Here is a 23,920-nt window from a genome sequence, read left to right as displayed (position 1 = left end):
TAGATAGTTATTTTCTTCGTCCATTGGACAGTACTGAATCAATATGTTCCACGGCACCCCAGACCTCTCCCCTCATGTCTTACCTCCCTCGGGAGTTTTGAAGTTGACGGCGTGGCTGCCTGGCCCGTTGCCTCGCCCGTTGAAGGTCATGACGATGAGGCTGTACTCAGAGAAGGGCGCGAGCCCTGGTATCATGGCATGGTTCCTGTCCCCCGGGAATGTCAGTGTGTGTTTGTTCCCGTGAGTCTTCTTTGAGTCCAGCAGACTACGCAGCCGCCACCAGTTTATCTGACACCGCCATGACAGAGGGGAGACAGTGTTATAGGTCTAACAGATCATAATTACGTGACAAAAAGACAACAGCTCATACATAGAAAAATGCTGCGGTCTTGGTTATAGTGTTTTTTCCCGCGAGTGTAAGGGAACAGTGAGGCTGCCAGCAGTAGGGAGACAGAGTTGGGTGAGGGGGCCAGAAGACCCAGCGAGGTCAGGGTCTCTCCTTTTAAACAGTGTCTTTAAAGCTACAGGGCTGTTTTGAGGAATTACCCTGTAGCCTCCCAGATGTCCATGCAGCTTTTCCTTGTGAACGCGCGTCCAGTTGACCTTGACCAGCGAGTTGTTCATCACCTCCACCGCCACATCATCAGGGGCCGCGGAGGGGACTGCAGGGCCAAACACACTCACGTCACAATCCATATGTCACACTGAGTACTGTAAAGATCAGCCCAACATGTGAAGGATGAGCTCAGCTTTACAGTGTATGATCCACCGGATCATGTGTGTAGTATTGGCAGGGTTGAGTATTTAGGTGCTTCAAAGCTTTACCTCTATCAAATAATAATCTATAGATCAGTGACTGCAATCTAAATAACGTGATATACCAAGGAGGGAACTAGTGTTGGGCTCACTGCTATTGCCTAAGCGATGCTACCAGGCAGTATGACAACAAAGGAGTACAAAGCTTCTAAAGGAGGAAAACACGTTGTTAACAAGGTTGAGATGGGTCATGTGACCTGAGGTTACATCCCGAGGGCAAATCCAAAAGAGAGCTAAAAGATAAAGATAGAAATAAGAAAGTGCATGGAATGAAATGGTTCTAAAAAGAGAGTTTTCACTTTGGCATGAGTGAAAGGGTACATAGGCCCTATAAAAGTGACGCTCAACCAAGCTACGAGCCTATATCACAAAGCAAACATTGGATTTCATCAAGTACTCTGGCTGGTGGGTTAGGATTCTGCTCACAAATCTATAGCTCTTTTAAAGAAGAAAGAGTCCAGATTTTAAGCACATACGGTACTGGCCTTATACATCTGAATTGTATTATTATTGTGAAATTCACATACATTCTTTGTATTTACAAGGCTGTAAGATTTTTTTATTTAAAAACAATAGTAGTCACTCACAGTCCTCTCCAGAGTAGCCAGTCATCACTTTGGGTTCAGGTCCCCATCCCTGGTAGTTCCTCGCCTGGATCCTGACCTCATATGGCACAAACGTGGGAGTGCCCTTCACCACAAACGAGTGTCTTTTCACCACATGCTCGTGCCAGTCCTCCTCCACATCCTGCCGTTTATAGCTCACCTTATATTCAAGGCCTGGCCCATTGTGTTCAATGGGGGACAATGGCTGCAAGGGCGAGGAATGTAAGAATAGCAGTAACACACAGATTATTACAATTTAGTAGGAACTTGAACAATCGAGCAAGGAGCTCTTCATATTTCCTTCTACATCCCTGGCTATTTTGAGGTTATCATGGCCAAGCCCATACACATGGATCCTGATATTTGATCATATAAAATCAGTAAAACAATAAGACAATTGGTTGGGTGCTGGCTCCAGGGAGTTTCGAGGCACCCCTCTGATATAAGGAGCAGTCTAGGACTTCACAGACTGTAGAGATTATAGAGCGATCTAGCGCTTCCCTCACAATGGCCTGACCATGATGGGAAATAGAATAAGACACTATTATCCACAAAAGCAAATCATTAACAATGAGGGAGCTCATACATTCAGAAGTTCAGGTTGCATTACTCTGCTAGGACAGGAAGATCATTTGTGGGGGTGAGATTAATCTTTTTACAATAAAGCAGAATGTATTACTGTATTACTGTACTCCTCCATTCCTTTTCACTTTCTAATAAAAGGTTCACAATGTACTGCTTTGATAGCTATCCCATTCACTATGACCCATCAAAGATAGGTTTTCTACAGTTATACATCACAATACGACACATCAAAAGCAGGGATATTTGATTTATTTCTGAGGGATAACACTAAAGCTTATTTTCTCTATGAATAAAGAGAGATTCCTTGATTTCCCCAAAATGTAAGTGCTGTGAAATAGTCAATACTCGGAGGGGTGCGTACGTACGCAGGGAAGGAACATTAAAGGAGCCCCATTCTGTTTCTTACCTCCCAGTTGATATCCATTTCATGTGCCAAATGACCTTCGATTTTAATATTTTCAGGGTTCTTGTCAGGGGCTGGTGGCAGAGAAGAAATATGGATTTCGCCAAAATTGAAATTGTTAGTTAAATAAACCTCCTGTGAAATGTGCACATGAGAGACCTAAGAGTGAAATCAATTATCTCAGATGTTTGAGTGTTCCAAAGTTCAATGGGCAGTAGAGGCCGGTCAGAGGATAAAACATAACTGGACTTCCTACCTGCAGGAGGGGTCTTGTATCTTTCTGTGGGCTCACTGGGACGCCCCCTACCCACCGCGTTGACTCCAGACACTCGAAAGCGATAGTCGACATGTCCATAAAGTTTGAGGACTGCCGAACCGTGATTTCCTGGAACTCTCTGAAGCTCGTTCCAGTTCCCTGGCTCCCACTGGCTCTCCTCATACTCAATAATGAAGTCTGTTCACAGGGTGAGACACACAGACCAGACCCCAATCTGCCCAAGCCCTTTGCCAAAGGGGCTGCTTATCTAACAGCCACCTGCGTAGCAAACTCTTCAGACGCTGCACTAAGCAGGAAACTTATTCCCCCCCAAACAAATACGACATATTTGTGTTGGAATGTTGACAGGAGACTTACACAATAATAAAGTACTAATTCCATTTTCTTCGTAAATATGTGCCATGTTATTATCATTGTATATACTACAGGCCTGCTGTTCCCTAAATCACGCAAAACAGCTGAACTTTGTTTGCAGAGACAGACTATTACCAGTGGTTGAGCTGTTGTGGTCATCCCCAGGGATCCATTTGAGCTTCACACTTCTGCCCTTGTGTTCAGACAGCACCAAGTTCTCAGGTGCATCGGGGACATCTGTAAAACACCACCACCACCACGACATTACTTTGATAACACACAAAGACATTGTATCCATCAGACTGTTAAACAGCCATCACTAACACAGAGAGGCTGCTGCCTACATACAGACTTGAAATCATTGGACACTAACAAATGGATCACTAGTCACTTTATCAATGCCACTTTAATAATGACATTTACATATCTTGCATTTACTCATCCCATATGTATATACTGTTATACCACCTATTGCATCTTGCCTATGCCGCTCGGCCATTGCTCATCCATATATTTATATGTACATATTCTTATTCCATCCCTTTACTTACATTTGAGTGTATTAGGTAGTTGCTGTTGAATTGTTAGATTACTTGTTAGATATTGCTGCAGTGTCGGAACAAGAAGCACAAGCATTTGGCTACACTCGCAATAACATCGGCTAACCATGTGTATGTGACCAATACAATACGATTTGATTTATCCTCTGGAAAAGCACCATGAAACAATCAGAGACTGACCAATGGGAAAGAAAGCTAAATGTAAAACTGCGACGAAAATGAAGTAAAGGCATTGTTCTGTAAATGCAGAGCCGAGGTCTGAAGACACACGGTGTAATCATGTTCTGCTCTGTGTACCACGCCATGGAATGCTTGGCTTCGGCATATGGATCCATATTGTGACATGCTATGCACTTCTGTTGTGCTGGGGGTCATTGACCCGTTGGGGTCAGACCAGGTTTTTGATGTACAGTATTTGACATATTTTCTCACCCAGCACTATGAGTAGTGCAGAGGCAGTGTCCTGGTCCACTGGAGTTCTGGCCACACACTTGTACATGCCATGGTCTCTGTGGCTGACGTTGACAATCTGCAGTATGCCATCCTCTAAGAAATATCTATCGGCAGAAAAAAAAGAGAGAGACAACCTATTGATCTGTGCAATCTAAAAAAACAAGAGAACTTTCCTGGGCTAGGCTTGGATCTGTGACACCGTAAGAAAGGTGTCGTCTTACCCAGAATTCTCAGTGTGGTTTAGTGCTATCTCCATATCGTCTTTCTCCCACACGATCTCAAAGTCGCCACTGAAGGAGTTGTCGTACACCGCCAGGCAGGAGAGCTGGGCTGTGGTTCCTATTAGGACCTGCAAGTCCTCTGGGGCCTGGAATATCTTTGTGGGATCTTGGATAGATGAAACACACAACTGTATAAGTTACATGTGAAGAGTTGTGTTTAGGACTCCTCTTTTTTTCTAACCATGTGACTTTAGCAGGAAACACTATATGAGGCAGTTGTTCCTCGTCAGGTCACATTTTGTATTTAGAAAAACACAAGGCCCTAGTTGTGTTAAACACATGCCGTCTTGTATTTCGTTTAACATACCTTTAACATCCAGTAAGGCAGTTATAGCAGACTTCCCTTCAGTATTCTTGGTGTAACATGTGTATTGGCCCATGTCCTCTTTCTCCACATTATGGATCTCCAAAGATCCATTCTGGTGAACTGTAAACCTTAGTCCCTCCACAGACCCTGTTGAGTCATCCTTGTTCCTGTAAAACATGTAAAGCAATCAATTAAAAAGTCTCCACTTACTGCAATTTAATTCAATTACAGAGGAACCTTGCTGAGCACTTAAGAAGATACACAAATACTTTAAGGGGCATTATTGCAGTAGGTGTAAGATGTTTTTTCTTTCTGCACATTTCCACAGCAAACAGTGGTGCACCAACAGAGAAACGGATCCTGTACATAGCTATTTTTATAACTACCTAATGACACTTTGACACATTGTTATCTAGTAATGACACATTGATATCTACTGCTCTCTACTGGCCTCTGAGAGGACTGGTTTGAGCTGGAGAATCCTAGTCCAGCATTTGTATGAGCTAGAGCCAATGATTGATGACATGACAAGAAGAGTAGGATGAGTTGGCTGAAACACATTCTGGTCTGGGACCAGGCTATGGTTAGGGAGAGCCTACTCACCAGGTTACAATAGAGGGCGGAGAGCTGAACACCTTGCAGTGCATGACTACACTCTTTCCCTCCACAGCTGAATACTCCAGACCTTCCTCTGTCAGGACCATAGGAGGCAGATCTGTGGGGAGAGACATCCCAGTTAATGAATAAGGGTTTGGGACATGAACGAGAGAGATAGAGATTTATTTTCTAACTTCCATACAGATATGGAGGGATTGAGGAATGGCCCTCCGACTGTACTGCAGTATTGGTTACAAAGATACACTAAGAAGGTCCATTAAAATGTATAGCTAAGATTCAAACTAAGGAGACTGATCAAGCAGACCAAGTGATGTGAAAATGTTACTGTCTTCCATTTCTTTTGAAAGAAAGGCTGGACTGTCACGATGATTGTCATACAATTTGAAAATAAAATAAAAAAATAATAAAAAATGAAAACAAGTGGAACAATGAGTGCCAAATTTAAAATAGATGTGTCTTATCATTTCTAACCAAAACATCCTGTCTGTCTCATTCCATTGTTAACCAAAACAAAAAGCTGTGACTTTGAATCCAGAAACCGTCCGCTTAATAACTTCCTAGTTTGTCACCAGCGACAAACTCCAGACATTTCTGAGAAGCCAAAGGAGAGCACTTATTTTTAATCTGCTCTTATAAAAGCAGCACATTTTAGTGTTGTGGCATTGCATTCTGAATGGAGTAGAGAAACGTGCTAGCATAGAAATAAATGCCTGGGAGCATGCGGGCTGAACAACAGGGACAGGGGATGTGGGTGGGTATTCTGGCTGGAGGACTGTGGCACTCAGACAACCCTTCCTTCACCATGGCCCGAGGGGCTCTGGCGCCAGAGCCGGATTTCAGACCAGAAACACCACCACTCACAGACAGTCTTTCACTGCCTCATGACAATGTCAAGCAACTGGTTGGGATTCTTTAGTGCCCTTTCATCATCATACAATTCCATACTTAGTGGGTAACAGAATGGATGAGCACGACCGGGAAAAACAATGATGAAGGCTGAGGTGTAGGAACTATTTATTTGTGACCATTAGGACTTCAAGCCTCAGAGGAAAGTAGAGGCTATTTTCAGAGGTAGAGAGTAAAGCCAACGAAGCACCATAAACTTACTCATGATCATGATATTGGCATTGGCCAGTAGGGTTCCATGTCTGTTGGAAGCCTCACATTGATAGACGGCACTGTCAATCGATTTGGCGTTGTGCAAGACAATGGTGTCGTCCAACACTTTTCTGTTAGATGCTGGGACCTCTGCAATCAACAATGAAATCCATTAGCTGTACACCAGTTTGCAGTGCTAGAAATAGGACACTCATGCCTTGTTGAGGTAGACTGAGAACATACCCTTCAGAGGTTTTCCATTCACTCTCCATTGGATGGTGGGCTGAGGAGTGCCAGTGGCAGAGCACTTGATATGCACGTCTGAGCCAATCGTACTAAGCTGGCTCTCAGGCTCAGATACCCACTTAGGAGGCTCTGGAAAGTGCAACATCAAAGACAGACATAACATCAGGAAGCAGTGAGCGAACCAGAGCACAGTTTTACAACTCTCTCCCAGAATGATGTTTGTGTTTTCTATCAACCTGGAGCCAATTCTCAAATGGTGACTTTTTTGAATCCCTTTTGGACAGCAGTTCACTCAATGTACAGTAGGTGGCACTCTTTCTCATGAAAATGTATTACTATTATGAAGTACTTGTCGTATCAGACTTTATCGAGTTTTCCTACAGTAGAACCTGTAGATGTGGTTTAAGCTAAACAGCTGTTTTCCCAGACACACATAATCAAACTAAGAAACTATTATTTCAACCCTTTTCCCACTTACCTTCCACTGATACATCAAAGGAGTGGTTGGCCTCTCCGTGGATGTTCTTAGCCTTACACATGTATTTCCCACTGTCGTCCTCATTGACCCGGTCGATGCTCAGGAGTTTCCCATGGTTCTCTATCGTCGCTCTGTCGGGCAGCCTGCGGCCCATCCTTACCCATTCAATCTTGGGTGTTGGACTGAAAGGGGCAGTAAAATGACTGACGTTTTGATGTAGTTGCTTCGAATAGAATGAAGTGTCTAGAAGATATCATGCAGTCCTTTGTAAAAAAAAAAAAAAAAATGTTTTTAAAAAAGAAAAGAAAAGAAGAGGACGGTTTACTTACAAGCCCTCGGCAATGCACTCCAGTAGTAGCTCGTCACCTTTCACCAGCTGTGTCTCCGACTTGACACCAGAGGGCATCAGAAGGCTTGGTTTTCTCTCCAGGATTGAATTGGCTTTTGCGAATGGAGTAGAAACATTGTTTTTAAGATTAGTCTTTCAAACAAGGCAGTGCATGGGTCTAACTCTTGGACTGCTAACCTACAATGCAATGTTTGGATCCACATATCACACTCTGATATGAAAAAAATGTATCGCACATGGTGTGTTCTAGACAATGATATGGTACGGCATGTAACTTACCACGACCAGGACTGCTACTTGAGTCACGGTTTGAATTTTCTGAAATGAAGGTGGGTAACATATGAAAATGTGCAAAGCATTCATAAAAACTAAAACGATCATGACAGACAATGGGGGTGGGGTAGATTCATGAAAACACCAGTGTCGTCAAGAGCAGGGAAAATACAACTTCTGGAGATGCTGTTGGACATTGGGAATGTTCTTGATCGCGTACACGATCACAGCGACGAATGCATTGGATCAGAGGTTGAAGTCATTATGGTGATCAAAGCAAAGCCATTTGGTCAAGCTCTATGCTGTAATAATAAAACACACCTAAATCACAGACATGCCTTCTTAGATTGACACCTACTGCTCTTGACTATGACAGACATGGCATTCTTCTGGACGATGGTGCGTATCCTGGGGAAGGCAGCGAAGCAACAGTAGTCTCTGCGGCTGTCCTTCTCCAGAGCATTAGAGAAGAACAGGTCACCGTTCAGACCCATGGACACCCTCTCATCCTGCTCTATGTGCTGAAGGTCTGGAAGAGGGGAAAAGAGGTGGATAATTCCATACAAACGTTGGTTGCTTTCGTTTGATCTATCGTGCTTCAATAAAACGGCAGGTGTCAACACAGAGCATGGGACATGACTCGGACCACCGTGTTAGGTCTGGCAGGCCGTTAGTGACTCACCGATGGTCATCCAGTAGATCTGTAAAGGAGGGATTCCTTTAGGAGGGTTACACTCCAAAATGACAGGCTGACCCTCCTCCACCTTGATGGGATCAATCTTCTCCTTGGGAAACTTAGGAACGTCTGATAAAACAACACATAATATGCACTGAGTGTACAAAACATTAGGAACACTTGCGCTTTCCATGACAGGCTGACCAGGTGAATCCAGGTGAAAGCTATGATCTCTTATTGATGTCACTTGTTAAATCCACTTCAATCAGTGTAGATGAAGGGGAGGAGACGGGTTAAAGAAGGATTTTGAAGCCTTGAGACAACTGAGACATGGATTGTGTATGTGTAGGTGCCAGGTGCACAGGCTTGTGTCAAAAAACGGCAACGCTTTTGCGTTTTCACACTCAACCGCTTCCTGTGTGTATCAACAATGGTCCACCGCCCAAATGACATGCAGCCAACTTGGAAGCATTGGAGTCAACATGGGCCAGCATCCCTGTGGAACACTTTCGACACCTTATCAAGTCTATGCCCCAACGAATTGAGACTGTTCTGAGGGCAAAAGGGTTGCCTTTCTCTCCAGCAGGTGGCAGTCCTATGATACTAGTGTTTTGTGCTGGTTGTGTATGGAGGTGTTTGTGTTCCAGTGAATTGGATTTTACAGCACATTCTTCAGATTTTGACTTGCGGGAAGAAATACACGTCATTAGTACTGTTGTGCTGCGTTTCAGTCGCACTGAATGGTTGGAGCACGGCCAAATTTTGTCATAGTTCCCCTCGGTCTGGATTTCTTAGAAGATTTATGTACTATGCTTTGGAACAAAATGAAAAATGTACCAAGGGAAATGATGAAGGATAGATCAGTCTCCCTTCTGCCACACAGTCTATATGGGTATAGACGAGTGGCAACTGGGGGTGGAATGCTCTGGAGCTTCAATGACTTTCTGCCATGGCCAATACAACAAACAGCTCACAATGGAGCGACACAGTCGTTGAATTGAATTCCAGGCCCTGAATCACTTTCAAAGAGCTGTAACGGAGCGCCACAGAGATCAGAGATGTATGGATGCACAGTATACTACTCACGGGGCACAACAAACTCAACCTCCTCCGTTATGGCCGTCCCTAATTCGTTCTCGGCGTAACAGCGGTACGTTCCCTGGTACTCTGTGAGATTCCCAGTGTTGGGGATCACAAACGTCCCAGAGTTGTCCTCCTTGATCAGCCTCGGGTCCTGGTAGGGGTCAAACTCTTCCCCATTTTTTGTCCACCGGTATCTACAAAATCAACAGTTCAATCAGTCACTGATATAATTCATCGTAAATCTTGAAAATATCTTGTGTGTTTCAGCCAAATGTACAGTGTGTTTAGTGTCCAAGGTTGGTCCTCACAGTCTGTCCAATACTTGAAAATCAAACCCTCAAACTCGCCAAATCGACTAGCCAAATGTGACACGCCAAATCGATGGCCGGTGATAGACTGTCTGTCGGGCTGCTAACGAGCTCTCCTGGGCTGTCCCTCTCCCATCTGCTGGGTATGGAATGGTAGAGTAGGACACTCAGAACTCACTCTGGCTTGGGGTTCCCTTTGGCTTCACACGTCATGGGGAAGCTCTCATCGAAGGGGAAGGCGATCAGAGAGCTGGGGGAGGCCTCTGTGATGGTGGGCAGCTGCTCAACTGGAAAGCAGACAACAAGGACAACACTTAATGAAAAGTCCCATAGACCCCCTGCAGGATTCTGATAATATAATCACTCACACTCTATAAGGTGTTAAGGTATGGTTCTTTTCAATGATGATGGTATTTCCCACTGGGCACACACTGGTTGAATCACTTTCACGTCATTTCAAATTATGTCAGTGCCCAGTGGGTTCCTTCTCTTACGGTTCTATTTCACAGTGACATACAGCACTGTTCGAACTTGCCCTGCTTTGTCAATGTTTTCTCGTTTAAGTGATTTGACTTAAGAGACTCAATACAAAACTACAGGGGTCAACAACAGTAAAACTAGCAGTGCAGGTTAAAACTACATGCCACTACATGGATGACAGTCGTCCAAGACAATCCAATTCGAAGATGATGATTGTGTAAATAAACAGAGGATGGCACATGAGATGCAGATCGTACACAAGATGACCACATGGTACAGCTGCTGTGGTGCTGAACACTGAGCCAAGAGATTAAGTGAGGACAGACAGGCGGTCACTAATGCTGGATGGGACAGGTCACACCAGAGCAAACTTACTGTTTACATGACCTAAAACTAAAATATCCATGGCGGCAGGAAGACAACAAAAACACAGGCAGAGGTTTAAGCATAATACTGCTTTTTTTGATTGGTTATAGGCCTTTAGAAACATTAGTACTCTAGGTACAACAAAACAGGGGATTGTGAATTGCATTTAAGGAGATGGCGTGAAATGAATTACTCTGCATCAACAGCAAGTGTGTTGCATTTTCAAAACCTGTTTGAACTGCTCTTTGTAAGCGGGCCCTTAAGAGATGTTTCTGAATAATTTAGAAGAGAAAACTTGATACTCGTTTCCAAGGAAACTGCAAGATACACAGCCCCCAATACAAGAGAATGAAGAAACCTGATTTAAACAAGCTGAAACTAGAAACCAAACCCCAGTTAAGGATGCGTTTGACCCATGAATATAATTGAACTGATTTTAGCATGATATAGATTTACAGAAAGTGCTATATTTCAAAGAATACCTGTGGATTGCTTTGACCATTACAGACATTGGAAAACAAAATCAATATACTGTACTTTACAAAAGGTTTATGATATTCTGCACCAAAAGCACATTATGCGAAGAGTGAGCACTTACCCTCCAGTGGGATGTCAATGGCAGTGGTGAGGTGAAAGGCACAGACACTGACGACCACACCCGTCAGGAGAGCCAATCCTGGGCTCCACATCGATGACCTCATCCTCGTCGCGCCACAGCAGACAACCATCTCGGAGTTCATCGCAGAGGAAGTGACAGAAGTTGCACTCTTCCCACTCTCAGTTCACAACTATGTCCTGCCGAAGACGAAGGGCCTTCAAGAACAACACAGACAAGAGAGAGAGAAGGAATAAGAGAGGCCTCCCATGAATCCAGATCCACCCACGCGTCAGGCACAGCAGACAGTCAGGCAATCCCACACAACGCAGGGAGAGAACCCCCGGTGACAGAGAGAGATGCTTAGCCAGGCACAACACACGTTTTCGGCACAGCAGTCACTCGCATCAGCAGGGACCACATTCTGGGCTTAAACAAAAATCTACATATGAAAGCTCTATATCACCCTGTTCCCTTGAGACATAAATTGTTTTCTTGTTTATTGTCTGTTGGAGTGTGTTGGCTTGGCAGTACAACAGGCAGGAGAATTTCATGCGCAATAGAACAATAGTTTAAATATATGTGTGTGGCTGCCTGTGGTTATATTAATACACGGCAGATGTTTCCACATTTCAAAGTGAAAATTAGGAATTCATTCCACAATGGAGCGAAAGATTTCCATCATTAAGAAAAAAACCCTGCTGCAGCGCTCCTGTTCCGTGTCTCCTCCCTGAATATTCAAGAAGATACAACGACACCACCCTGTCGATCTAGGAACGCTGCACACGTGGTCCTCAGACATAGCAATAGTCCTCTTCCAAAGAACAGCAACAGTATTTTTCTACACACATTTACCACTCTACACACTGAATAACATGTTCTGATAAGCAGTCGGTCACACGGTCAGAAGGCACAGGTTATCCTCTACCTGACAGGCCAGTGGCTTGGATCACAAGGCGCTCTATACGGTATGACTAGAGCAAAGGATTGTGGGGGAAGAGCTCTCTGCAGAAATGTCCACCTCCGCGGCATTGTTGCCCACCAGCCTCTGTTCTGTAGTAGAATCTCTGGGGTGTCCGTTCATTTGCCTCCCTCATGTTGGCAGTGACCCAGCTCATTGGGTCATTCTAGTCAGGACTCCAATTAGTTCAATGCAGGGTAGTATAGACCAGACCACATTAATAAAATAACAATAAATCACCCACTACAACGAAAATTGCCAAACGATAATGCTCATGGGTCTTCAGGGAGTCCCCACAATGAAACTAGCTGAACACTTCTCATCACAAGCATACAAATCCAGTAATTACAACTGGTTGGAACTGGTGTCTCTTCTCGTGTTGATGATGGAGCTTCCAGTTAATGCCAAAAAAGGGATTTGTATTGGGAGAGGGAATCTGTGTGTGTTAAGCTCTTTCTTTGAGCAGGATGGAGAGAACCAGACCTAAGACAGCCACGCTCCAACAGGCCTGGCAGTTTTCACAAACAGCTGGCTTTTTACTGGTGTCTTTTCAAATCATACTGACTGAAAACACTGCTCTTCATTTTCCTTAAAAAAAGAAGTATTTTCCCTCAATTACCAAGTTCAATAGGAAACACAGAGGTCAAATGGCAGTTCATGAGAAGAAATTGAATAATTGACCAAAGAGTGAAAGAGTCGATTTCATTAATTTCTTTGTGAGGCTCTGTTTTCAGATGGACACGAACCCTGACCTCTCTCTCCATGCCTCATGCTAATGGTATTAACTCTGTCTGTGGCCTCTGACTCCATCCTGGTTGTTCTGACCCAGTGAAGTGACTGAAGTCACCGGCAGAGCCACAGACAACAGTGTGCAATACACCCACCCCTCTTAATCACAATACTAGGCCATTGACTTTTCCTCCAACCTCAGATTGACATGGCTTTGTTATGATCCATGAGTCGGGACTGGAGAAATGCCTCAGGCTTGATCTGCTGCACCCATTTCACTCTTTTCCCACACACTGATTTATGCTGCAAATTACAGATTATAATCAGAAAGTAGGATGCTGTGCTGTGCTAATTGGCCAGCGCTTTCACCGTAGGTTTGGTGAGTTTAAGGGGGAGCTTTTTTATAATCCCTCCAAGACAATGTGTTCCTCTCAGGGCCTTCATCAACCAAACACAACTTAGATGGATTAGGTTCTGTTCAAACTGTGCTTTATCACTTGCCATCTGATTTTGTTCTCCCCCCTCGTTGAGCATTTAGCCTGATCCAACTCGTCCATCTGGTTGAAGGAGGTCCATAAAACATACAGGCGAAACTGGTGGGAGACGGAGATGTCTTGCTCTAACCCAGCATACAGTATAAGCTACAGGCTAGATGAATCCATTGAGTGGGCCCGAGGCGAGCCTGCTCGAAGACCGCCGGCTGTTCTTAATCCTCTGCTCCGGCAGAAATAGATGGGAGTCTGAGACTGACGAAGCTGGCGGGTGGTTAAAAGCTACTCACAGTGGGAAGGACAAAATGAACTCTGACCTCTCTTAGCCGAGGCTCAGAGGACACAGAAGCTGTGCTGGGGTGGAGGGAGAGGGACAGGGGACAATCTACAGCAGTGCCTTAAAACTCAACTCGGATTGACTGATACTGTAGAGTGCTGCTCTCACACCGCTCTCCATCATTTACTGTGGGCTACCGGCCAAGACGTGCAAAAACCATTTCTCATTCAAAACGAGCACCAGGCACAAGACTGATAACAGAGGAAATGTAAGAGGCAGGCAGAGAGGGATGTCGCGCCTGCTCCATGCTCGCTCTACCTGCTGGTTCATTTGATTGAGAAGCCCCATCCTCATCATTCAGGCTCCAGGCTGAATCAAAGACACCCATGTCTCTCTTCATAAGGAGATGTTACTGGCACAGTGTTCTGGTTGGCATGCTTTCTATCCCTTCAGTCTCCTAGTTCCTCCATCTGGGCTGGCATGGAATCCTAACCTTGACTTACACGCCAAAGTCAAGGGTCTGTTGATATACTGTATAATTCCCTATTTCCTCAATGGCTTTATAACAACGGTTTTCTAGATGTGGCATTATCAAGATAGATTATTATAGATTATTATCAAGATATAGACGAAGCATTTGGGCTAAAGGAAAATGGTGAAGCTCTTTTGAAGGACTGTGAGGTGTCCTTAACTGCTGCCATTCAAATATGCCATGTTGTTTAACCTCTTGCCGCTCTGTTCTCTGCGGTCTGCCTCCTTCACATGCAAAACTCTGCTGTACGACAGACAGGAGAGTCTCTACAGGCTCTGCAGTATGACAGGTAAGACAGGCAGGAGAGTGTCTGTGTCTACAGGCCTACTGTAGTTTAATGTGATGCAAAGCCTATAATGGAATTAAGCAGATCCTCGTCTTGTCAAACTGGATTAAAATAGTCTCCTCACTACAGAGCTTCAGTGCAGGAAGACAGTACCACCACACTCCACACACACTCAATGCCTCAGCACTGAATACCAGTTAATCACCAAAGTCCAATTACAACATTGGGAGAATCAATGAACATTAAAACAGCAATTAGCCTGCATTTCTGTTGCCGGTAATTATTTATTTTTCATTTTCTTTCCTTTCTGTTTTCGCAAAGTCAATTTCTTATTTAGTTAACAAATGACTTGAGACTGGTTCTAGACCCAAAACAACATAAGGATACAGTTCTTTACTGATGAACTAGGGGTACATTGAACAATTATGTTACGTGTGAAGAATTGCCCTAGACACACACACATCTTGTTAAAACTCATATATATATATATATATATATATATATATATATATATATATATATATATATATATATATATAATAATTAATTAACTACTACAGTGGAAGTAGAACCACTGGAATTTCGTAAAAAGCACTTTTATTTGGATGCCATAACTTACTTACTGTAATGTAATCATATTTGCTGTTAATTTGCAATGGGTTCCATTCTGACTTCTGGTGAACAGAGGCAGAGACAAGATTCCGATTCCTCTCCATGCTTGTGAGTCAGAGGAGTTCATTCATTGATACATCTTCAGCATCAGGAGGAAAACATAAACAAGGCCCTTAATGAGATTAGGAAGTCAGACCAATATTAAATCATAACCTTGCCTAATTGAGATTTGGCTCAATTTCACTCTGCTTTACCATGCATGCAAGAGAGTGAACAGTTCAATTACCACACCATTAATATTGCAGGAGTCTGTCCACTGATGAAGCATAGAGGGGTGAGGGAACGAGGCTATAGGGATTTCGACCAATGTGGATATGGAGTGCATTCTGAGATGTACTGCAGGGTCACTGACCTCTGTCCCAAGTGGAGAAATGACAAATGACCTTACTGACTCCATATAAACTGTCGTGACCAGGGACAGAGTGGGACACATCCCCGGTTGACACCATACGACCTATGACCTCCAGGGCACAGGCATCGCTTTTTAACCAGCAATGAAAATCTTGGAGTAAAATACTGGTGTACTGTACACGTTGTGTCTGTTAGCATCTTCTATTGGCAAAATATGGGCTATCTGATCATACATATTAAGGAAAAGGATAGCCAAACACCACCTTTGTTTTATATCACTTCAAGGTTCCTTTTTGTCTCTGCATTTCCTGACCCGTCTACTTAATCTTTGCTGAGCGATTACGGTGTCTTGCATGAGTAAAAGAGAGGTGAAGGTTTCTATCTTCCTCTAATGAGTTGTTCCATCGTGAAACTCCATTCTGCTCGCTGCTGAAAGCTCTGTTTGTCTCAGCGAAATATGGAGGCCTGCTGAGCACATTAAGGCACAGCAGGAACAAAAACTGTTTCAGTGCAAATATTGCTGCAATCTCTCCCAATCATTTCACCATTATTCCTCATTTAAAGATACGGTGAGATTTTAACTACATGTACAGGCGAGCTGCTTGTGTATCATTTCTTTGTTGAAAAACACATCACTGTAATTGGAAGCAAATGTGACTGGGAAGTGAGCAACGGGCCGTGTCACACAATGGCTTACTATAACTGGTTTATAAATGAAGTGCAAATCTGAGAGTTCAAGGGTTGAGCGAAATCATGGTGAAGCTGTCACAGTGTCGAGGCAGCAGAGTAATGCCAGACAGAATATCTCAATGTGTCACGTTTCAAGTACAAGTGACGCAAAAGGTACTGTAAATTGCTCCTGTGTCTAACTGTCCGCAGAATGGCGAGAAGCCAAGCGCTTCAACTTTTTTCCTCTCAGCTCTAGTCTCTTTGAAGTCCCGAGTCACAGATGGGCACCCCAAGCCCAGGACGATCATCACATTAGTCTGTGATCCTCACTGAGTCGCCAGGAGAGGAGCGTTATGGATTCACAGCCTGGACTGCGGGGACAGGGACATTATTTTGTGTGAACTAACGCAGCGAGGTCCTCGTCCCGTTCATTCACTCCATCTGACTGATGATGGCTATTTCCCAGGATGAAACTGTGGATGAAACTGTGCCACAGCCGGACATGATGGATGGGCCTTATATCCCAAATCCACTCTTCCATCAAACCCCAAAGCAATTTACTTCCGTCCAACACCAGGAAAGTCTGATTCCCCCAACGCAGATACAGAATAGCATATTGAATTCCCACAGGCTGGTTGTTACCCTTTTTCCTATCCACTAAGGTCCCTTTTCTACACACTGAAATTCCTGGCTCCGATCTGTGATTTACCAGTAAAATGCTGTATGCAATCTATTTTGTATTTCCTGTGCTCTACAGCAGGACATCTGGACAGCATTCGCAGGGCGAACTGTTTGACACAGCAGTCGGAAATGAGTCCTGAGCATTTCGATCAATTTGTGGTGTTATGGTGTGTGTGTGTGTGTGTGTAGTGTAGTGTGTGTGGTGTGTGAGTGGGGGGGGGGGGGGGGGGGGGGGGGGGTAGGTGTTCAGTGTCAGAGATTAAAGATTAAAAAACTTAGATAATGCTACAGATTCCCCCCACTATATGGAGATATTTTAAGGGCAGTATGATACTCGTGGCTAGACATGTTCGTTCAAACTTGGTATAATGTTATCACACAGCCTCTTGCACTGATGTACACAGTTCACAATCCTATCAGGCTGTCCTAACATTGTATATATCCAGAGAATCAAAATTATGCCAAATTTAGTTACTGTATTCTTTTGCCCAGACATTTCTCCTTTCCTTCGAAACAGAATAACCTCAATATTACCATATTCATTGTATGACAACAAGAGATACCCACAAGGAACTACTGAGACAGTAGTAGTCAGTAGTAGCTCAGTTCAATACATGAACATCGACAAGGTTGCGTCTCTCCTCTCTTTGAGGTAGAGATTGTCCCGGTGCATCTCACCACACATGCAAAAACCAAAACATTTAACAGGCAGCTACAGAAACATCCCAAGACAAGACATCACTTACAAGACTTAACTTCATTCTCTGCGCTGGTCCCCCGCGAGATACATAAGAACAACCGTTCCCTCTGCAGGCAATCCAATCCAAAAGGGGAAAAACAGAGCACAGAACAGTAAATGATCTGTCAAAATCCCGGGGACTGCTCTAGAGGCGTCCCACCCGCACCAGATCCTGTCACACAAGCTGGGGACGGAGTGAGAGAGGCACTGTGGACGCATATGTTACCAAAGCCTCTAGCTTGGCAAAGAAGCTCATTAAGCCACTGACAATCATTCTCACAAAGCACGATCTAAAGGCCATTCACTGGCTGTGTACAAAAGACGGAGGAGGAAAAGGGGAGGAATGCATCTTCCATAACCCCCCCCCACCCCTCCCTTAGCATCCTGACCAGCAATATATATTTTCTTCACCTGAAACTTTGCTTAAAGTGTGGTTTTCAAGAGTTAAGCAGACATGTTTTACAGAGTGCATGCAAGAGCACAGGTGGGAGCAGCAGGGTAGAGATCAGCCTTTGAGTGTTAGATCTCAGGGACCAATCCTCTTTGTAGGCAGGGACGATCTACTTATTTCCTATAATGCTGGTGGCAGTTGTCTCTCGGTATTACAGAACATGAGGCTACAGTATGCTTACAGTACATCTGTGCCCAGGTCTGCTCTTAACTTTACCCACCCGGTCAAAGGAAGCATAATAATCTGTTTGAAGATTATGTTTTGTTTGTTTGACCAGAAGAACCAATGAACCTGTGGAATGAAAACTGAGATTTGTTTGAGCGACTGGATTAGAGACCTTGATTGACAGATTGGTGAGCACAGACATCATTCCAAGACTCCACAGATGGGGGCCTGTGTGACCTGTGGGGAAGAAGCAGAGAGCAGAGCAGAGAGAGAGTGCTGAGACTGCCGATAAGAGCCTTTCATATCCCAACTTCCCCCCGTGTCTCCCATGACACGGGGGGAAGGTAGCGGCACAGTCTGGATGATGTATGGTGTGGATCCAGGTCTGAGACTTGGGCTTTAACAAGGAGAAAGGGAGAATGTTAAAAGGGGGAGGGGCAGAGGATCATGCTTGAATTTGCTGTTAACTGCAACAACAAAAAAAACGGGCCTTTTTAGGCGGAGCGCTATTTGTGCAGGCCCATGCAAGGTTATTATCACTTGTGCTTCATATTTGCTGAAGCTACGGATCATGAACACAACTGCATTTTATCAATGGCAATCAATACCGTGACGAGGTCCTGAGACCCATTGTCGTGCCATTCATCCGCCGCCATCACCTCATGTTTCAGCATGATAATACACGGCCCCATGTCACAAGGATCTATACACAATTCCTTGAAGCTGAAAATGTCCCAGTTCTTCCATGGCCTGCATACTCACCAGACATGTCACCCATTAAGAATATTTGACTTGCTCTGGATCGATGTGTATGACAGCGTGTTCCAATATCCAGCAATTTCGCACAGGCCAAGAGGAGTGGGACAACATTCCGCAGGACAAAATCAACAGCCTGATCAACTCGATGTGAAGGATATGTGTCGTGCTACATGAGGCAAATGGTTCTCTACCTTCTTTGAAAGGTTTCTGTGACCAACCGATGTATATCTGTATTCCCAGTAATGTGCAATCCATACATTAGGGAATAATGAGTTTATTTTAATTGACTAATTTCCTTAAATGAACTGTAACTCAGTAAAATCTTTTAAATTGTTGCACGTTGCATTTATAGTTAAGTAGTACTTTAAGGTATTTTTACTGAAGTACTTTATACCACTGGTTTTAATGTGCAATTGAAACTTTACTCTCTAACAATATTGTTGAAATCAACAAAGTAATACACTGCTCAAAAAAATAAAGGGAACACTAAAATAACACATCCTAGATCTGAATGAATGAAATATTCTTATTAAATATTTTTTTCTTTACATAGTTGAATGTGCTGACAACAAAAATCACGCAAAAATTATCAATGGAAATCAAATTTATCAACCCATGTAGGTCTGGATTTGGAGTCACACTCAAAATGAAAGTGGAAAACCACACTACAGGCTGATCAAACTTTGATGTAATGTCCTTAAAAAAGGTCTAAATGAGGCTCAGTAGTGTGTGTAGCCTCCGCGTGCCTGTATGACCTCTCAACAACGCCTGGGCATGCTCCTGATGAGGTGGCGGATGGTCTCCTGAGGGATCTCCTCCCAGACCTGGACTAAAGCATCTGCCAACTCCTGGACAGTCTGTAGTGCAAAGTGGCGTTGGTGGATGGAGCGAGACATGATGTCCCAGATGTGCTCAATTGGATTCAGGTCTGGGGAACGGGCGGGCCAGTCCATAGCATCAATGCCTTCCTCTTGCAGGAACTGCTGACACACTCCAGCCACATGAGGTCTAGCATTGTCTTGCATTAGAAGGAACCCAGGGCCAACCGCACCAGCATATGGTCTCATAAGGGGTCTGAGGATCACATCTCGGTACCTAATGGCAGTCAGGCTACCTCTGATGAGCACATGGAGCCAAAGAAATGCCACCCCACACCATGACTGATCCACCGCCAAACCGGTCATGCTGGAGGATGTTGCAGGCAGCAGAACGTTCTCCACGGCGTCTCCAGACAGTCACGTCTGTCACATGTGCTCAGTGTGAACCTGCTTTCATCTTTGAAGAGCACAGGGCACCAGTGGCGGATTTGCCAATCTTGGTGTTCTCTGGCAAATGCCAAACGTCCTGCACGGTGTTGAGCTGTAAGCACAACCCCCACCTGTGGACGTCGGCCCTCATACCACCCTCATGGAGTCTGTTTCTGACCGTTTGAGCAGACACATGCACATTTGTGGCCTGCCGGAGGTCATTTTGCAGGGCTCTGGCAGTACTCCTCCTGCTCCTCCTTGCACAAAGGCGGAGGTAGCGGTCCTGCTGCTGGGTTGTTGCCCTCCTACGGCCTCCTCCACGTCTCCTGATGTACTGGCCTGTCTCCTGGTAGCGTAGTGCTCTGGACACTACGCTGACAGACACAGCAAACCTTCTTGCCAAGCTCGCATTGATGTCTCATCCTGGATAAGCTGCACTACCTGAGCCACTTGTGTGGGTTGTAGACTCCGTCTCATGCTACCACTAGAGTGAAAGCACCGCCAGCATTCAAAAGTGACCAAAACATCAGCCAGGAAGCATAGGAACTGAGAAGTGGTCTGTGGTTATCACCTGCAGAACCACTCCTTTATTGGGGGTGTCTTGCTAATTGCCTATCATTTCCACCTGTTGTCTATTCCATTTGCACAACAGCATGTGAAATGTATTGTCAATCAGTGTTGCTTCCCAAGTAGACAGGTTGATTTCACAGAAGAGTGATTGACTTGGAGTTACATTGTGTTGTTTAATTAAGTGTTCCTTTTATTTTTTTGAGCAGTGTACATAAAGTAATATACTTTTTAAAAGACCAGTTCACATATCAATGGGGCAGCAGGTAGCCTAATGGTTAGAGCGTTGGACTCATAACTGAAAGGTTGCTAGATCGAATTCCCGAGCTGACAAAGAAAAACAATCTGTCGTTCTTCCCCCGAACAAGGCAGTTAACTCACTGTTCCTAGTCCGTTAATGAAAATAAGAATATGTTCTTAACGGACTTGCCTAGTTAAATAAAATGATTGATTCTTATGACTTCTAGAAGACAAAGATGATGGATGCGACCTTAAAAAGTCACCATTTAAGCCTGGCTCTAACATGCGACCTTTGTCCTGATCTTGCCCACATTATGATTGTGCACTAATTTTCAGAAATATGTCTACACACTGTGTTGAAATGTGCATCTTATCCGTCTACTGTGCCTGCATTGTGACCACATTTCCTGGTCCCTTCCTGTATGCAAATTATTTGACAGCTATTATTTCAAAATAATATTTACATATTGAATCCATAAGTCAATGGTGCCACTTGTCAATGATTTTAGAAGGCAGCATAATGATGATTTCAATGGTTTCACTGTCCAGATCCATCTACACTTGTAAGATATCCAGACACAATGCGTGCTTGACCACCTTCGAAGGTGGTCAGCAAGATCTGATCACAATCAGAGCACAATGTGTCCTTTAATCTTCTACACCTGTCTAAAAATGTGGGCACAATCAGAACGTGGACATGATCAGGACAAATGATGCATGTTAGCACCAGGTATAAACAGGGATTTAGAGCTGAAGTACTGGACAGTCGGAGGACATTGGCCTCTGGATAATGTGAGCAGCAGATTGCCAGCTCCAGACACTGAGAACACTGACACGCCTCTCCTCTGCAGAGCCAGAGAGACCCAGTGCCAGCCAGGCCCTCCAAGGCACTCAGCACTCTCTTTGAGCAGCAGCAGGATGAAGCCGCCATTATGGCCACACAAACAGAGGGAAGCCTTATGAACTTTGCACAAACGCTTACTGCTTGGAGCTAGACAGCTCTGGAAGCGAAGGCGATGGGAGGGAAGGTCCCGGGGCAAGCTGCCAGTTCCGAAAAGCTTAGTGTTCACTCACTCAGGCCAGACAAACCTGACATTGTCCTGGGTACTGCCCCGGGGACTGCCTACTCCCCTCTTCTTCCTCTGCTCTCGGCCGCTCCAACCCATTCACACCTCTGTCCCCACAGATTACATGAATGGGACATGACTTGTAGGGGCGCAAAACCAAACATTTATTCACACTTAACGCCATTTGTTAAAATGCCATGGAGCAGGCTGTGGGAGACTCTCAGAGTACATGAAGATCGACTAAAGTCGGAGCTGGAGATACATAAAAATGGAAGCTGTAATACACAGATAGCTCTGTGTCATCCAACATATTTCATAATGTGACATTGTTGGGATATTTGCTTGAGGGTCTCTATGTGATACAGCTAATTCATAGTAGACACGCACACAACAAAGGGGAAATCGGAAAATAACGGGGAAATCAGAAAATAAAATGGAGATATCCTCCAATGATCTTTTTGTGAGAGAAGATATTTACAATTCCATTTTATTTACAACACATCTCTTATCTCCTTCAGGCAGCGATCAACAACTACTATCCATCTGGCCAGTGTGAGATAGAGGTCTATCTATCCTATCAAGTCAATGTAATGGAATTAGAAACATGGTCCAGACCAGAGTTCCCTCAGGCGACTTGGAATGAAGCAAGAGAGGAGGACACAGAGAGGAGCATAGCCTGCATCAACAACATCAGCCGCACACATCACAGTGCACATGTTGTTCTCACTCTGCCCTGAGAGCAGAGAAGAGACCAAGAGAGAGGAGAGCCGTCTGGTGTGTTCACCAGCTGTGTCTAGCCCTTGTTTAACCCCTATACTCCTAGACATTAGACAGTCGGCTCTTTATATGCTCAGGTGGGTCTTGAGTAGCTCCGTCTGTCCCGTCAAGGAGATCTATGCTCAGGCATTAAGCATCGCTTCAAAGCCTTAGATTAAAAGTCAAGTACGCTGGGGTCAATGAAGGCCATCCCAACTGGGACAAGAGGGATCACTGATGAGGCGGCACAAAAGCTAATTTAGCTCAGAGGCTTGGCAGATATGCAGACTGTACACAGTACGAGGTTGTTTAATTGAACTGTGGGCAGATAGCGCCATTTTGTTGTCTTCACCCTCAAACTCGTCTTCCAGTCAATGTGTCAGAAAACCCGATGTTAATACTAGAAGCTGACATCTGCAGAGCCGTGGCATATTTTTCATTACTGGTATGCATTCCTCTGAAAGTGGCTAACAAAAAATATGGAACGGGGTATTTTTTCCGGTGTATTTTGTTACGGTGACATTACCACAGTTCACCATGCAGATCGCCTTGATAAATGCACTCCACAACTGATGCGTATGGAAAACTAGCTGTGGCGCACATCTTGAAACCTGTTGTTTTGAGGATGCTTGTGTTCATGGTTGGAGTATCCCATCACAAACAACACCCACCTCTGTTAGAACCTAGAGAAATCCCTTAATTGCAGGATATCTGATGGGTACCGTACGTGACCTCCAACTGCTAATGAAAAACAGATGACATTCCACCTATTTAATTGCCCATGTTTATATGCAATTCACCATTACCCCGGACACTTTAATGGCCTCTACAATTGTTTCCAGGTCCAGGTTTATAGGTGATTTATCCAGCGCAACACTCCAAAGAGGGAGTCCGATCAGACCAAAGACATAAAGCTAACACCAGATAAATCAGGGAGCAACCAAGGAAGGATACCTTTTCAGATTGTGTAACACATGTGCCTATTATAAATCCCACATCTTTCTGAAATTTCCGTACACTTAAAATATATTGTCACAGCTTAAGCTGCTCGGAACATGTTAAGTGGTTC

General features: G+C 44.3%; 1 protein-coding gene across 11 annotated transcripts in view; it reads right to left on the bottom strand.

Moving 5' to 3' along the window:
- chl1b (cell adhesion molecule L1-like b) overlaps positions 1-23,920 on the bottom strand; it is a 69,916-nt gene that overhangs the window by 14,901 nt on the left and 31,095 nt on the right. For 5 of the 11 annotated variants that reach the window (XM_046342826.1, XM_046342818.1, XM_046342824.1 and 2 more), the window contains exons 2-23: positions 11,215-11,429; positions 10,626-10,643; positions 9,949-10,057; positions 9,466-9,656; positions 8,386-8,508; positions 8,062-8,232; positions 7,710-7,748; positions 7,411-7,522; positions 7,082-7,263; positions 6,601-6,732; positions 6,367-6,507; positions 5,245-5,356; positions 4,642-4,808; positions 4,275-4,440; positions 4,033-4,157; positions 3,176-3,277; positions 2,666-2,863; positions 2,413-2,483; positions 1,404-1,626; positions 1,014-1,049; positions 547-662; positions 84-288 (exon numbers count right to left, since the gene is read on the bottom strand). In XM_046342826.1, the coding sequence (XP_046198782.1) occupies positions 84-288; positions 547-662; positions 1,014-1,049; positions 1,404-1,626; positions 2,413-2,483; positions 2,666-2,863; positions 3,176-3,277; positions 4,033-4,157; positions 4,275-4,440; positions 4,642-4,808; positions 5,245-5,356; positions 6,367-6,507; positions 6,601-6,732; positions 7,082-7,263; positions 7,411-7,522; positions 7,710-7,748; positions 8,062-8,232; positions 8,386-8,508; positions 9,466-9,656; positions 9,949-10,057; positions 10,626-10,643; positions 11,215-11,356 (2,881 nt within the window). In that variant the 5' untranslated portion in view covers positions 11,357-11,429. Of the gene's footprint in view, positions 1-83; positions 289-546; positions 663-1,013; positions 1,050-1,403; positions 1,627-2,412; positions 2,484-2,665; positions 2,864-3,175; positions 3,278-4,032; positions 4,158-4,274; positions 4,441-4,641; positions 4,809-5,244; positions 5,357-6,366; positions 6,508-6,600; positions 6,733-7,081; positions 7,264-7,410; positions 7,523-7,709; positions 7,749-8,061; positions 8,233-8,385; positions 8,509-9,465; positions 9,657-9,948; positions 10,058-10,625; positions 10,644-11,214; positions 11,430-15,110; positions 15,239-17,606; positions 17,852-23,920 lie in introns of those variants that run through there. The other 6 variants (XM_046342823.1, XM_046342829.1, XM_046342820.1 and 3 more) reach the window with 5 other exon arrangements.

Source organism: Oncorhynchus gorbuscha, linkage group LG03 (assembly GCF_021184085.1).
Source record: "Oncorhynchus gorbuscha isolate QuinsamMale2020 ecotype Even-year linkage group LG03, OgorEven_v1.0, whole genome shotgun sequence".
Taxonomy (NCBI): Eukaryota; Metazoa; Chordata; class Actinopteri; order Salmoniformes; family Salmonidae; genus Oncorhynchus; species Oncorhynchus gorbuscha.
This window is presented reverse-complemented; position numbering and strand designations above follow the sequence as displayed.